This window comes from Sparus aurata, chromosome 22 (genome assembly GCF_900880675.1).
Source record: "Sparus aurata chromosome 22, fSpaAur1.1, whole genome shotgun sequence".
NCBI lineage: Eukaryota > Metazoa > Chordata > Actinopteri > Spariformes > Sparidae > Sparus > Sparus aurata.
The window spans coordinates 14,109,173-14,122,814 of record NC_044208.1 but is presented as its reverse complement, the minus strand read 5'-3'; the positions used below and the strand labels follow the sequence as shown (position 1 = coordinate 14,122,814).

The following is a 13,642-nucleotide window of genomic DNA, read 5'->3' as shown; positions in this document are numbered from 1 at the left end:
GATGCAACTAATGATTATTTTATTTCCAATTCATCCGTTTCTTATGTTCTCAATTTATTTTGTTTTTTCCTTTCAACTAATTCCTGGCCCCCGTATTATCTTGTGTTTTCCATGGTAACAGGACATCTTTTTTTCTTTCTTAAAGTGGTTAGATAAAGCATATAATTCATTCATGAAGATCTGAAGTGATGTTATCGAGGAAATAGTATGGACATTGTTTTTATAACAGCTGAGCCTACTTAACTAACACTTGTAAAGCCTTGAAAGTTCCGCCATTGTGGCAGTTATTATCATACTTTGATTATCACGCTCATTCTTCCAAGCACCCGAAATACCACCTATACTCTTGTGAGCCCCCCCCAGTAAACGGTTGGATAAAATGCCCATAAAATGGATCTGTGTTTTAGAAATATATTCACATTAAAGAAGCTGGAATCAGAATTTTGACTTTATTTAAGAAATTACTCTAACAGATTGATCAGTTGTCAAAGTGGTAGGCGATTCATTAAGTTGAAAACTAAGAGTTGTGTAGTTTGTAAACATGGTTTGTAAATGGACCCTCAGGTACCATTGTGTTAAGTTTTACTGTTTGTTATAAAGTATTCCAATGTTCGAAAACTGAAATCGGTTTTCACCAATTTAGTGTTTGCATGTGGGACTTTGAGCCAATTATGAACTGAATGAACTTTACTGCAACCTTAAATTTAGGACATTTGATCTCTCTGATCTGTCTCTGCTAAGTACCCATTTACCACATGTACATGGAAAACTCGTCACAGATGGAATAGATACACAGCACTTCTGTAAACACCCTGTGATGGAAAATTTGATTGCTTTAATTACATGTTCAGCTAAAGTGATCTTGTTTAAAACCCTAACCCTCCTCTATCTCTCCCCCATTTCTCTTTTCAAGTCCTTTCATAGAGACACAGTGACTTATCACAAAAAACTGTTTATACTTGGTACATGCAGCACATGTCTTCTGTGTGCCCCAGGTTGATTTCCTGGCCTTAGAGATGCGCAAAGGGAAGGTGAATTTCCTCTGGGACGTGGGTTCAGGTGTGGGGAGGGTCGAGTACCCACATCACACCATTCATGACGGGAACTGGCACAGAATCGAGGCGTCTCGGTAAGAGGTTCGCACACACACACATACATGCACATGCTTTGTTTCTCAGTGCAGTGTGAAGTGTTCCTCATACAAAACATGCTTCCAAAGCCATGACTAATGTTGGCTGCAAATCAAAGAGCAGTCACATCCTTGGGAAAAAAACAGGACTGTAGAGAAGCATACTGATGATGCACAGCTCAGAGACGTACATACATATGGATGTGCCTGCAAATTATACGTCAATGCATTGTGGCGCAAACACATAGAGGCACTTTCATACAAATGTGGTGGTCACCCATGGTAATCTCAAGGTCCTGTTCTGTGATAAACATCAGCAGCTAATTTGTAAGACACGTTTATCTATGGTTATGTTTGTATGCATCTATGTTTTTATCATTATTTCGACCTTTTTAAAGCAGCCCTTTTGTGTTTTCTTCCCTTTTCTTTTTCCTGTCATGTATTTTGAGCTTGAGATGGACACAGAACACCGAGATACGCTGCATCAGATACAAGTCTTAACATGAAGAATTGATTTTAGCGATTGCGTTTTATAAATGAAAAAAAAAAAGATCTCCAGTTTTATTGGACCTACTGCACGCTTCTGTATTGTCATGTTGTGAACGTGTGGCACTGATTTCCAATAGCATATATTTCAGATACTTCAGAACTTAATTTAGCAACAGCCAATAGTTACAGCAACAGTATACCAACCTAACAACCACAGGATATCATTTCATTCAGGGTGCAGTAGAAAACATGTTGTTTCACTTGGGAAATCAAAGGGTTTGCAGCCTTGACAGCCTGTGGCACATCATTACATAGATAAACTATAATCTAGATCCAGGTTCTCTGTGTGAAAACTGAAGTGGTGGTGTATACAGACTGTCCACCACACAGCAAACAGTCCCATCTGCAGCATGTATTACCATCCGAGAGATTTCCCAAATGTGTTTTCCAATTGGATCACACAGACTATATGTCTTGAAAATGTTCCCCTACACGACACAAAAACGCTGCTCCTGCTTTGAAAACAAATTCTGAGGTGGGAGATTGATTCCACTGTACAGCTCAGAGGTTCCACCGCAACAAACTGGCTCTGCTATGTGTTTCTATCATTCATCTTTAGCAGCAAGAGTTCATAAAAACTGATTCCAAGTGGCTCCAACATCCTCAGTCTTTGTAAATGTTTTTGAGGAAACACAGAAATGCAAACCCATCAAGCCAGTCTTCTCTTTTCTGCCTCTCTTCTGTCTCCAGCAACGGGTTAAATGGCACCATATCAGTGTATCCTCTGGAGGGCTCCATGGCTGGTATGATGCCGATGCCAGCCAGTGCCAACTCGCCTACAGCCTACACTATCTTGGACGTCGACCAGAACGCCTACCTGTTTGTAGGAGGGATACTCGGCACTGTGAAGGTGTCTGTCTGTCTCATTGTCAGCATAACAACATCAAGATCCTGTCTGTCTTCTTGCTCGTTTTTTTTTTTTACATTTTCCTTCCCTTTTGCCTTTTAGAAAGCAGATGCAGTAAGAACATCCACATTCACAGGCTGCATGGGGGAGACCTTCTTGGATAGTAAACCCATTGGACTCTGGAACTACAGAGAGAGACAAGGAGATTGTAAAGGATGTGTTGTCAGGTACATCAACACTCACTCACAAGTTTTCATATTTTTAATTAACTGCAATATGTCCCGTTTCTAATATTCCAAGAAGTTTGCCCCGTCATCTTTTGATATTTTGCAATTTATTTTTGTGACATTTCAAACCCTTTGAGAGGTGGAAGGGAAACAAAGCAATAGTAAAATCGACTGTTTCCTGTCTGTTATTTTAGCCCCCAGCGATCGGATGGTGAGGGCATAGTTCAGCTAGACGGTGAGGGCTACGCCGCAGTGGGACGGCCAACGAGGTGGAACCCCAATGTTTCCACTGTCAATTTTAAGTTCCGCACGTTTTCCTCCGAATCCCTGCTCATGTATTTGGCGACAGAAGATATGGTATGTGTGCAAGAAAAGGAAAGATGATTATAACCCATGTATAGATCAGGACTGACAGAGACCTACATTGCTTTACCAACATACTAGATATTTTTCATTCTAGGCACTCAGGTACTCAAAGTGATGTAGATGATAAACAATAATGAACTGTTGTAATCCGAAATCCAGTTTTGAATCCCAGTTGGTCACTATCATATTTTAGCCAAAATTCTCAAAAGCCTCTTCAGTCTGTTGGGTAATAAAACCTTTTAACCCTGGTGATAAACTGATAAAGCCATTAAAATGCAATTTTTTAGTTTTTTAGGTGCTTTTAAAACATAGTTTCTCAATGAAGTTTTTTTCCTTTCTTTTGGAAGGTTGTCAAATTTCAAATGTCAGTACCTCACAACACCTTCTCCCCTGGCTGTCTCTGTAGAAGGACTTTATGTCCCTGGAGCTGTCAGAGGGCAAGGTGAAGGTGAACTTTGACCTCGGGTCAGGAGTCGGCAGCGCCATTTCAGATAGTAGACACAACGACGGACACTGGAAATCCCTCACCATCTCACGGAACAAGAAACAAGGTACACACACTTACGACCGTCTACTTTAGCAGAATATGGTAGGAATAGGGAAGTCGAGAGAAAATAGATTACAGTTTCAAAGTATATTATGTCTACCTGCCTGCGCGTTTGTTATTTATGTCTCTTTTTCTGTCCAAAAAGCCACGGTGACTGTAGTAGACATTGACAGCGGCGCTGAGGAGAAGATGGTGGCTACGTCTCAGGGTTCGGCTACCGGTTTGAACCTCAGGGAAAACCAGAGGATCTATTTCGGAGGGCTCCCTACCATCGGAAACTACAGGTACACACACAGTGGTAACAAATTTAGACACTCGCACAGACTGTGCATGCATTTATTGTAAAGAAGGCCATAATATATAACATGCATTTGATTAAGGGTCTCATGTTTTAAATTTGAAGTACAGGCCAAACCTTTAATTTTTTCTTTTTCAGATTAAGTTGTTTACCAAGTACAATCATCATTTTCACAACCAATTTAAACTATTTTCAAATCCTTTAGTCTGCCAGAAGTCTGAGGAGAAAAAAACGTACTCGTCTCGATGAGTCATTAGATGAAACTGTGTTTGTGAAGTGTGCTAATGCTTTAATATCATGTTTTGTCTTAACAGCATGACAGCCAGGTAAATAAATTAATAAATAAATCTCATGTTCGGACATATAGTGGGCATCATTTCCGCTGTATTTCTCTCTGCATGAGGCTAGCCACGCTTATGATGCTATAGAGCCCACAGTGACTGTTGATGCTTGTTTATATTATGGCTGGCCCCTGAAGGCTCCCGCTCCTCCACACAGCGGCTGGAAAATCACCCTCTCTATCCTTTCATTATTCTGAATGTGACGTTTGTCTGTTCAGCAACATTTTGGTGGAGTTTCTCACATTTATGACTCTGCCTTACAGCCATCATCGCCATAATCATATTCAAATTGTATTTTAGATGCGGATCCAAGTGTCCCCACCAATTATTTGTAGCACTGCAAGCAACGGTTTTTGCTGAGCTACAAAAACTAAGCTCTAAAGCATTACACTGCTAATAACATGTTCACACAGCAACTTGATCACAGCCCGAGATTAGCTGTTTATTTTCTTCACCTTTCCTTTAGAATAATACCACAATCTGGACAATGCATGGAATTCCATTAAAATCAATTAAACTAAAATGTGAGTGATATAATAAATACGACAGTATGGACAAACGGCACATTCAAAGAATTCTTGATGTTGACGTCCAGACATCACTCACCGCTTCTGGATACATGATGCAATAGCTTCACTGCTGCAGTAATTCAGCTGCTTCTTAAAAAAAGTCATGTTACACTGCCGAGAGATGTTGATGTTGAAATTTCTTCCGCATTATGTACTCCCTACAGAAACTGTTTTTAATTTCTTTACAGGCCAGAGATCACTTTAAAGCGGTACGCTGGATGTCTTCGGGAGATTGAAGTCTCCAGGACTCCGTATAATCTCCTCAGCAGCTCCGATTATACTGGGGTCACTAAAGGATGTTATGTAGAGGTAAGAGTGTCCGCTTAGCTGTAGATTTATAGCTCCTCAGCTTATTCAAACTCTGTAAATATTCATATAATGAGTATAGTTATTATATATACTTATAACTAGTTAAAATATAATTGACGCTGGTAGAGCATGTAAAATACATAAAGTCAACCATCTGCAGGACAATTGCCTTAAAGGAGATATATTATGCTCAATTTCAGGTTAATAATTTTGTTTTGGGCTGTTTTAGATATGTTTAAATGCTTAAATGCTCAAAAAACACATCATTTTTTGTCCCCTTCTGTCTGGAACGCTGTTTTCGCACCTGCTTCTTTAAGGTCCCCTCCTGAATACCCATTCATTCAAAATGTCCTCAAAGCTACACACATACACACAGACACTCAATCTGCATTGGGATTTGAAAGCCTTACAAGGCTTTCACCATGATTTCTATATGCTAGTGACATTCATTCATACACATGTGCCATTGTGCTCATAGAAATACTATAGAAAGGATTATACAGGCCCAGGGTTGCGTGTGTGTACAGTGAAGGTCTTCCTGTTCCTCTTATCTCGCTTTTTTTTCATTCAACCACTACATTATGCTACAAGGATTACTTTTTTTAGTGAGTGTGTGTGTGTGTGTGTGTGTGTACTTTGCGACCACAGTCAAAGTAATGAGAAGATGATTTGATAGTTTTTGTAAATCAGCAGGCTTCTAAAAGTTGTCTCTTGTAAGAGTGGATCTTGAACTTGATAGAGTTTAGTCGGGTTTCTTTTTTTCCTGCGTTCGCTTTTCAAATCCACCTTTTAGCTTTTCCATCTGACTGAAACTATTAAAAACGTCAACATTGAAATACATGTTAACTGCAATGATCTCATCTTTGACTTACAGAACCTGCACACAGTCAGCTTCTCTAAGCCGGGGTACATGGAGCTGGGAGGCCTGTCGCTGGCGGTCGGCACAGAGATCAGCCTGTCATTCAGCACTCTGGAGGACACTGGCACCATCTTACTGGCAGTTGGTGGAGCCTCACCAGTCAACCCTAAGGTTTGGTTTAAATTATTTTGTTCATTTAAGTTGAAACTCACTTTCTTAGAGTAACTCTTATTATTGTGTTTGATCATTATTAATGGCTGTCAGTTGAGCACACACGTTCACCAAGCCTCAACAGTCGCCCTTCAGGTCAATCAAGCCTAATCTAGTATCAAACTAGATAGTGAAATTTCCCTGAGAAATTAACAAAAATGTTGAAACATTGAGTTAAAGTTAATAGGATGGATTCTGGGCCAAAAAACCAGCTGGACAACAAACAAACAGAAAATGGTGAAAACATAACATCTTTAACAGAATTAGTTTCCCTGGAAGTTTCCTGGGAAGTATGTTTTTTGGTGTATAAAAATGAATTTAGTTAAAATTAATGCTATATTTAAAAAAAACAAATCCAGTAATTTATTTTCAATTTATTATTAAATTCCTTTTCTTTTTTTGCACGTTCAGCTCATCTACACTGACTAAAAGACTCTCTGAGTCTGGGTAAATGAGACTAATAAACTGGTTGTGTAGAAAATTAACACTGTCTTTATTTTCCATATAATTATACCAAACAATATCTCTGAAATTATTATGGCCTTTTCCCGACTGACTACAAATTCAATATAAAGTGTCACAAGTGTATAAGATTTGACCGACAGCTGTATACAAAAGTTAGCTGTAGTAAAACATGTTCACGTGAAGTGATGAGAAATTGTGTAATGATTGGTTACGTGGTAATTCTTCCATTTAAAAAAAAAAATCATCTTTCCCCCCTTAGGCCCGGAATGCAAACAGGAGACGCAGGCAATCTGTAGAGGTGGGTCCAACACATGGTCACAGTCATACACACCCAAATACTGCACCTCTTTCCCTAAGTGAATGACGTTTCCATAAGTGCATATTAATGAGATTTGCATTTGTTGGCAGCTGGGCTAATTGGATTGTGTTCTATCCAAAACGCACACACACACACAGACAAATGTCCAAAGGCACGTAGACATAGTTGTCGTTGATGTATCGTATAGTAGCTACCTTCGCTTTTAGCTGACCAGGCAAACACAGGCACATACATGCGCACAAGCACCTTTTCTCAAAGTGAATGAAGTTTCCATGAGTGCATATTAATGAGATTTAAGTTTGTTGGCGTCTATGCTAATTAGATTGTCTTATGACTAAAAACAATCACTCAAACACACACAGTGACACACATATTTATACATAGGCACGCACTCGCTTTAGGCCCTCTTTCATCCTAATCTCTGATAAATAAATAAACAAACCCATTATTTAATCTCTGCTGGATACACGGTGCATTTGTTTGTGAGGGTTGTGTTTGCACATGCATTCATATTTACAGGTGTGCGTGTGTGCAAATATGGGTGCCCGTTTGCGTGTGTGCGTGGGTGTTTTAGCATAATGTGTATCTGTGTGTGAGAGAAAGAGGACGGGGGGTTACCTCCAGCTTATCCATCATCACTGGTGGTTGGGCGCATAAATCTATTTTTGTTAACTACGCTGGCAGGCCGGGCGTGTGCGTGCCTGTGCGCGTGTGTGTGCCTGTGCAGAAAGGTTAAGCGAGGTTAAAAACACCATCAACTCAACTTGGCCCTGACTAATGGATGTTTTAGAGAGGGACGGAGAGACAGGGGAAGAGAGAAGGGGACAGGAGACAAAGGATGGAGAGATAGCGGAGGGAGATTTAGAGGTGAAAGGAAGGATGGAGGTGAAAGAGCAGAGCTGAAAAGAAGAAAAATGCCACAAGCGTGGAGGGATAACAGAGGAGAGGCCAGAAAAGGGGAAAAATGAAATGATGAGGAGAGTTGATAGATGGGAAAAGAGAGAATAGTCACAGAGAGGAGAGATGAAAAGGAGGAGGAAGCTCGGAGCAGAATATGGGAAGCTGAGATGAAAGAGTGCGTGGTGAGAGGAAGAGTGGGAAGAGCTAATGCCAGAAGGAGCGAGGGAGGAAGGAAGAAAAAGAAATTAAGTTTGACCATCCACAGAATGTAAGAAGAATTTGGTGTCATAGAAAGATGATCAGCAAAGTGGAGAGAAGACCATGATGGTTGTATGCAAGGGCTACTCACCATTCTGGCTGAAATGAAAGATTTCTCAAAATAAAATGTTTTATTCATTTTTTTTTTCAAAAAAACTGTACAATCGAATGAACATGTCTGCCGTTTTCTATACTAGAGAAGGGTAAAATGCTGCATTGATTACGTATATTTGTAGGCTAACCCAGGAAGTTAGCATGTGAAAAGTTGTAAATGTCTGCATGACAATTTTAAATTTGTATCTTATTTTGAGCAGTGTCTTCCATGACGAATGCAACACAAGAGTTGCATGTGGTCAGTGTGTCAGCATGGATACAGACTCACTGTTTAAGGGTTTCAGAACCAACTTCCACTCCAGGCTAATTGGTTTAGAATGGTGCTTCATGTGGCAGACCCTCCACGTGGAGTGGAAGTGGGTAGAGAGAGCGGAGGGAGGGGGCGGTGGTGTAGGGGTTTGAGAAAGGTTAATCTTTCCATAATGTTGGCTAATTTCAGTCGTCACCCTCTTGATGTTGTTAAAAGAGCTACAAAACAATTACCAATTAAACTGCTAATTACTTTCTCAATTGATTGTTGCACCTATGAAGTTAGAATGAGATTGTGGAAAAATCTGCGGTACAGTTTCCAAAACTACAAATCCAAAGATATCCAGTTTTCATATATTTTGATATCTGTTTGCACATCTTATTAATTCAATAAGTGTGTTTCTGTTGTAGTTGGAATAACTGCATATAATAATGACAAAAAACTGATACCACTGTTGATGCACATCAAACCGGCCTCCCTCAAAAATATACTTGCAAACCTAATATAAGAATAAGATAAGTCTTTATTGGTTCCTGCAGCTGAAAAGTTGTAAGCAGAGGGAAAACAGTAATTCAGTGACAGATAAAAATGAAACAAGACAAAATACAAGAAAATAATAGAAAAATAAAGTAAAAAGGAAAACATAGAAGAGGTCGTATTATGCTCATTTTCAAGTTGTAGTAGTAGCATAGTGAGCTAGTAGAATAGCCTCAGCATCCCTTTTTACACTGTGTTATGAACACTCTGTTTTAGATACACAGTGAGACATCTCTCAATCTTTGGTGAGAGTTGCACATGTTTATTACTTAACAGGCAGGATGTAGCCAATCAGGCAAAGTACGGCTGTTCATGCCAAGCAAGGTAGTGTGATCTAAAATAATGCTGCTACAGCAATAGCAACTGTATGTCTGCTGACAGACTGGGGTGTATATATTTAATAATAGATATATGAAAATACATATTTATATAACATCTGTTACATGGTGATGCACAAGCATAAGTTACGGAAGTCAAGCCTTGACTCCAAACCAGGTGTTTCAGACGGGTAGGAGCAGTGTTTCCTGTAGGAGAGAGTAACTCCCTTTGGCATGGACTTCAGACTTTTTCGCTTTGCAGACCTTTTAAATGCACAAAAATGTTTCATTTCACAATACAGTAAAGATAAAACCCCCAAAAGTATAATATGACCTCAGAACTCATACAGATTATGCACACCAAATATAACACACCAGTTCTTATAATATTATAAATGGCCATACACAGTACTGCAAACTCCTGACAAAGCTTTTGCTGTGCCAGATTGAAAACCACCATTCCAGCCCAAAGTATAAATAAAACTTCTGTTAGCTGCGAGGTGTGTTGTTACAAAACAATGAAGACATTAGCTTGGTTCACAAATATTACCACAAACACTAAAAACCTGCCTCACCCTGTCTGCTCTCTGCGCTGGCTTCGGTCGCATCTTCAGCCTGTTTTACGGTCACACTGAAACCGACACACACATGAAACCCAAAGCCAAAATATAATCATACATGTATGGACTTCAAAAGATGTTGAGGGCAGCCTGGGTGTATGTGTGTGTGTGTGTGTGTCTGTGTTTGAGTGCTACATATGATTTTCTCATGAATACGTGTCAGCGTTTTTGCGTGTTAGCTTCACATTCTGTTGCGTATTTGGTTTCATGGTCTACATGTCCGTGTGTATGTGTGTGTCTGTCCTTCACAGTATAAGTGCATGTGCTCGTGTGAGTTAATCTGCCTTTGTCTGTACGTGTGACATGTGTCTGCGTCTGTGCACCTATGTGTGTGTGTGTGTGTGTGTGTGTGTGTGTGTACGCTCGCATGCCTCTGTAACTGTGTGCGCGAGAAAGCGCAGCGAGAGGCATGTTGTAGCTACATCTCAGTTCAATTTGTCCCCGACCTCAAATTGAAATTCCATTTTCAGGTGGTAAATTGTCTCCCACTTCGCCCTCTGGCACACAGTGAATTAAAATTCAAATTAGCCTGACCCTGCACCGCTGCTCTCTAGCACCTCTCTGTCTGTCTCTCTCTCCCCATCTCTATCTCGCTCGCTGTTTTGCTCTCTGCCCTCTCATCTCTTCCCCCTATTATCCTCTCCTCTCTGTTCCTCTCATCTCTTGTTATCCTTTCCTCCCCACTCTCCACTCCTCTCCTACCTTGCTTATTTCCCTCCAATTTCTCTCTATATTCCCCTCGCTTTCCTCCCCACTCATCTCCCCCACTTTCCCCTTTGACTTCTCCCTGCTCTTTAATCCCCAGTCTCTCCTCCCTGCTGTTTGTCTTCTCTCTTATCTGCCTGTTTTTTTTTCCTTCCCTTTGTCCTTCCTTTCTCCTTCCTTTCTCCTACTCTCCTCTCCCTGACAAACATTTCAAAAAGTGAAGCAAGTTGTAGATTGTTGATTGTATTGTCTGTAGGCTAGCTAACTAGGTGAGCTAACTAAGCTAGCTAATGGAACAGCTCATCCATGTATGCTATATGTCTAATCAAATACTGACCCAAATGCTAGACGCTGGTCAAGTTGGCTTTCATGATCTGAAGCTATAGTTCATATGACGAAATCAGGCAACAAAAAGCAAGAGCAAAAGGATACAAAATTTAAAAAACGATGGCAAGAGGAACACAGCTGGCAATGCAGATAACTGCAGATAGATGGGGAACAGACATGGAAACACAGACGAACGAACAAAGAGTGAAGGAAACACATAGACTTAAAGCTAGGGTCTACAATCCTGGAGAGCTAGTAAGAGAGCTAGCAAGATTTGAAAGTGGCACCTCCTCTAAGTTCCACCACCCCCCTCCCCATCCCGTCAGTGCTCTGTCCAAAGCCACTCCCCAACAAACTTGAACGCGCGTCTGTTAGTGGGACTCAGCAGGGAGAAGGAGATGCCGGAGCAAGACGCAGCAATTCAGCTGTATTTAGCACAGAGCAGACAGGAAGTCAAGCGCTAAAATAACACACTACAGCCGGTTACTTTTCAAAATAAAACACTCCATGTTGACACTAGCACACAACGGCGCAGCTGTCTACCATACTGCGCCGTTGCGGACTCAAACCGCAACCGGTGGGGATTGCCTGACGGCGGACCAAAACCGGATCGGAGCCGCAACGCAGCGGACCCCTATCCAGTGGAAATTTGGCCGACTCATTAGCCATTCTCATGGCTAAAAACAACACACAAAGAAGCTAATGTTAGCATTGTGCTAATACGAGCTACAAACGTAGCCAAGTTGGCAAACCTTACATATTTCATGAAAATAACAAATCCCCCTGAAACAAAACAAATAATTACCTGTCCAACAGAAAGAGAGCAACCTCTGCATCACTTTTCAAGCCCTTCACATGCCCAAGTTGTCTCCACCGCTCAAACGATGTTGACTCGGTCCGACTTCTTTCTTTATCCAAAACCTTTTTCGACGCAGCCTTTTCTGCCTGAGGCTTTCTTTTCCTTGCCTTTTTAGCGGGGTGAGCTGTTACAAGTAACGCTTGCTGCATTTTCTCTGCCATTGTAACCAAATGAACGTCTTCTCCTGCAACTCGTATTTCTGCAGAGGAGTGTGCTGAATATTTCCGGCATCAGTGAAACGTAACGTGTGCACGCGCGGAGGAGGGAGGGACAGAGGACAAGACATGAAGGCACCTGACCAATCTGTGCATCTGACCAATCCGTGCTGTCCGGGCCGGACGGCACGGATTGGTCAGATTTTTCTCAGTCCTACAGCTGCCACAGAGGTCCGATTATTTTCGGTCCTTTTTCTGAATACATAATGTATTGACTACTCTCAGGATAGCAGGATCATTTCACCCAGTATAACAAAATGTGTTTCTGAACAACATTACAGACCCTAGCTTTAAATACACAGGGGTTTATTAATAAATGAAACACAGGTGAGCACAAAAAAAAACATAGAAAAAAGAAAAAGACAGGAAGTGTAATGTAAAATGTGACACACAAGGATATAACCTACAAAATAAAACAGGAAATGTCGAAATAAAATAAAAAAACATGGATGCTCATTTCCTTTTAGGCTGTGTTAAGGTTGGCGGATGTAGTTCACTAGAAAGAAAACAGTATCTGAACGGCCGATATCTCCAACACTACAAACTTTGGGGAGAACTGTCCTTTTTGATTTTGTGTTTGTAGTTAAGTATTTTTCTATTTGGATTTACTATTTTCTGAACATTTATTCCACATTAAAGACAACTAAAAGCTCTAAGAAATAGTTATTTTTATTTAATTTTAACTACTGGAGAGGTTGAACTTTAACACTCGGCTCTCAAGTTGCTCATTTTTTCTTTTATTATTTCTTGGGAAGTGATATTCAGTCGGATTCTTGAGAGAAATGTCATTCATGATTTTTATAATTCCATTATTGTTTAGTTCTAACCCTGTGAGATCTTTTGTGTTATCAATTTATGTTTTTTGTCGGCAACACACTTCTAACGCTGCATATCCTGCCCAGGAGACTAAATGTAAGCGCTAAGTAAAATTACACCCACATAGTTGTCTAAACTTTTACTCAACATCAAACTGTTTTCCTTTATTTTCACTTGCCAATGTTGAATACATAATATAAGGAGTCTAATTTCCCCTCTAATCTAGCCTCATCAGTCGGTAGTGGTTGATTAATTGGCCTTTTAGGTGGTATCAGCACAGTACATATATAGTATATATAGTGGGGATTAGTTTATCTTGAAATTCGTAGCCCTTCTCCTGTGTATCAACCTGGACCTCACCTTCTCCATTTTATCTCATCTCCCCAGCTCTGTGTCCTGAGAGTAGTTACAATGTTCACACTTCCACAGCTAATAAAGTTTATCTCCAACTCCTGCAGCCCTACCTCTCAGTCATGCTGAACAAAGGCTCTCTGGAGGTCCTGGTATTTACTGGCAGCCACAGTCCGCGTCGTGTCATCAGACGGCCTGAACAAGGCACACTCAATGATGGGAGAGAGCACTCGCTGCGCATAGAGAGGCTGCCTGGCAGGTTGGTGTTTGTGAGGCTGTTCAGTCCTGTGTTCACGTCCCCAGCTGTGCAGCAATATTGTAGATTATTACTCTGTGTA

At 40.7% G+C, this 13,642-nt stretch overlaps 1 protein-coding gene across 9 annotated transcripts in view; it reads left to right on the top strand.

Annotated features, from left to right (window-relative positions):
• The window catches only part of lama2 (laminin, alpha 2), a 226,251-nt gene that overhangs the window by 197,340 nt on the left and 15,269 nt on the right, over nucleotides 1-13,642 (top strand). For 6 of the 9 annotated variants that reach the window (XM_030404447.1, XM_030404445.1, XM_030404444.1 and 3 more), the window contains 11 exons: nucleotides 996-1,129; nucleotides 2,369-2,528; nucleotides 2,628-2,752; nucleotides 2,947-3,109; nucleotides 3,525-3,669; nucleotides 3,811-3,949; nucleotides 4,278-4,289; nucleotides 5,062-5,182; nucleotides 6,057-6,212; nucleotides 6,976-7,014; nucleotides 13,412-13,563. In XM_030404447.1, coding sequence (XP_030260307.1) covers nucleotides 996-1,129; nucleotides 2,369-2,528; nucleotides 2,628-2,752; nucleotides 2,947-3,109; nucleotides 3,525-3,669; nucleotides 3,811-3,949; nucleotides 4,278-4,289; nucleotides 5,062-5,182; nucleotides 6,057-6,212; nucleotides 6,976-7,014; nucleotides 13,412-13,563 — 1,346 coding nt within the window. The remainder of the gene's footprint in view (nucleotides 1-995; nucleotides 1,130-2,368; nucleotides 2,529-2,627; nucleotides 2,753-2,946; nucleotides 3,110-3,524; nucleotides 3,670-3,810; nucleotides 3,950-4,277; nucleotides 4,290-5,061; nucleotides 5,183-6,056; nucleotides 6,213-6,975; nucleotides 7,015-13,411; nucleotides 13,564-13,642) is intronic. The other 3 variants (XM_030404441.1, XM_030404448.1, XM_030404446.1) reach the window with 1 other exon arrangement.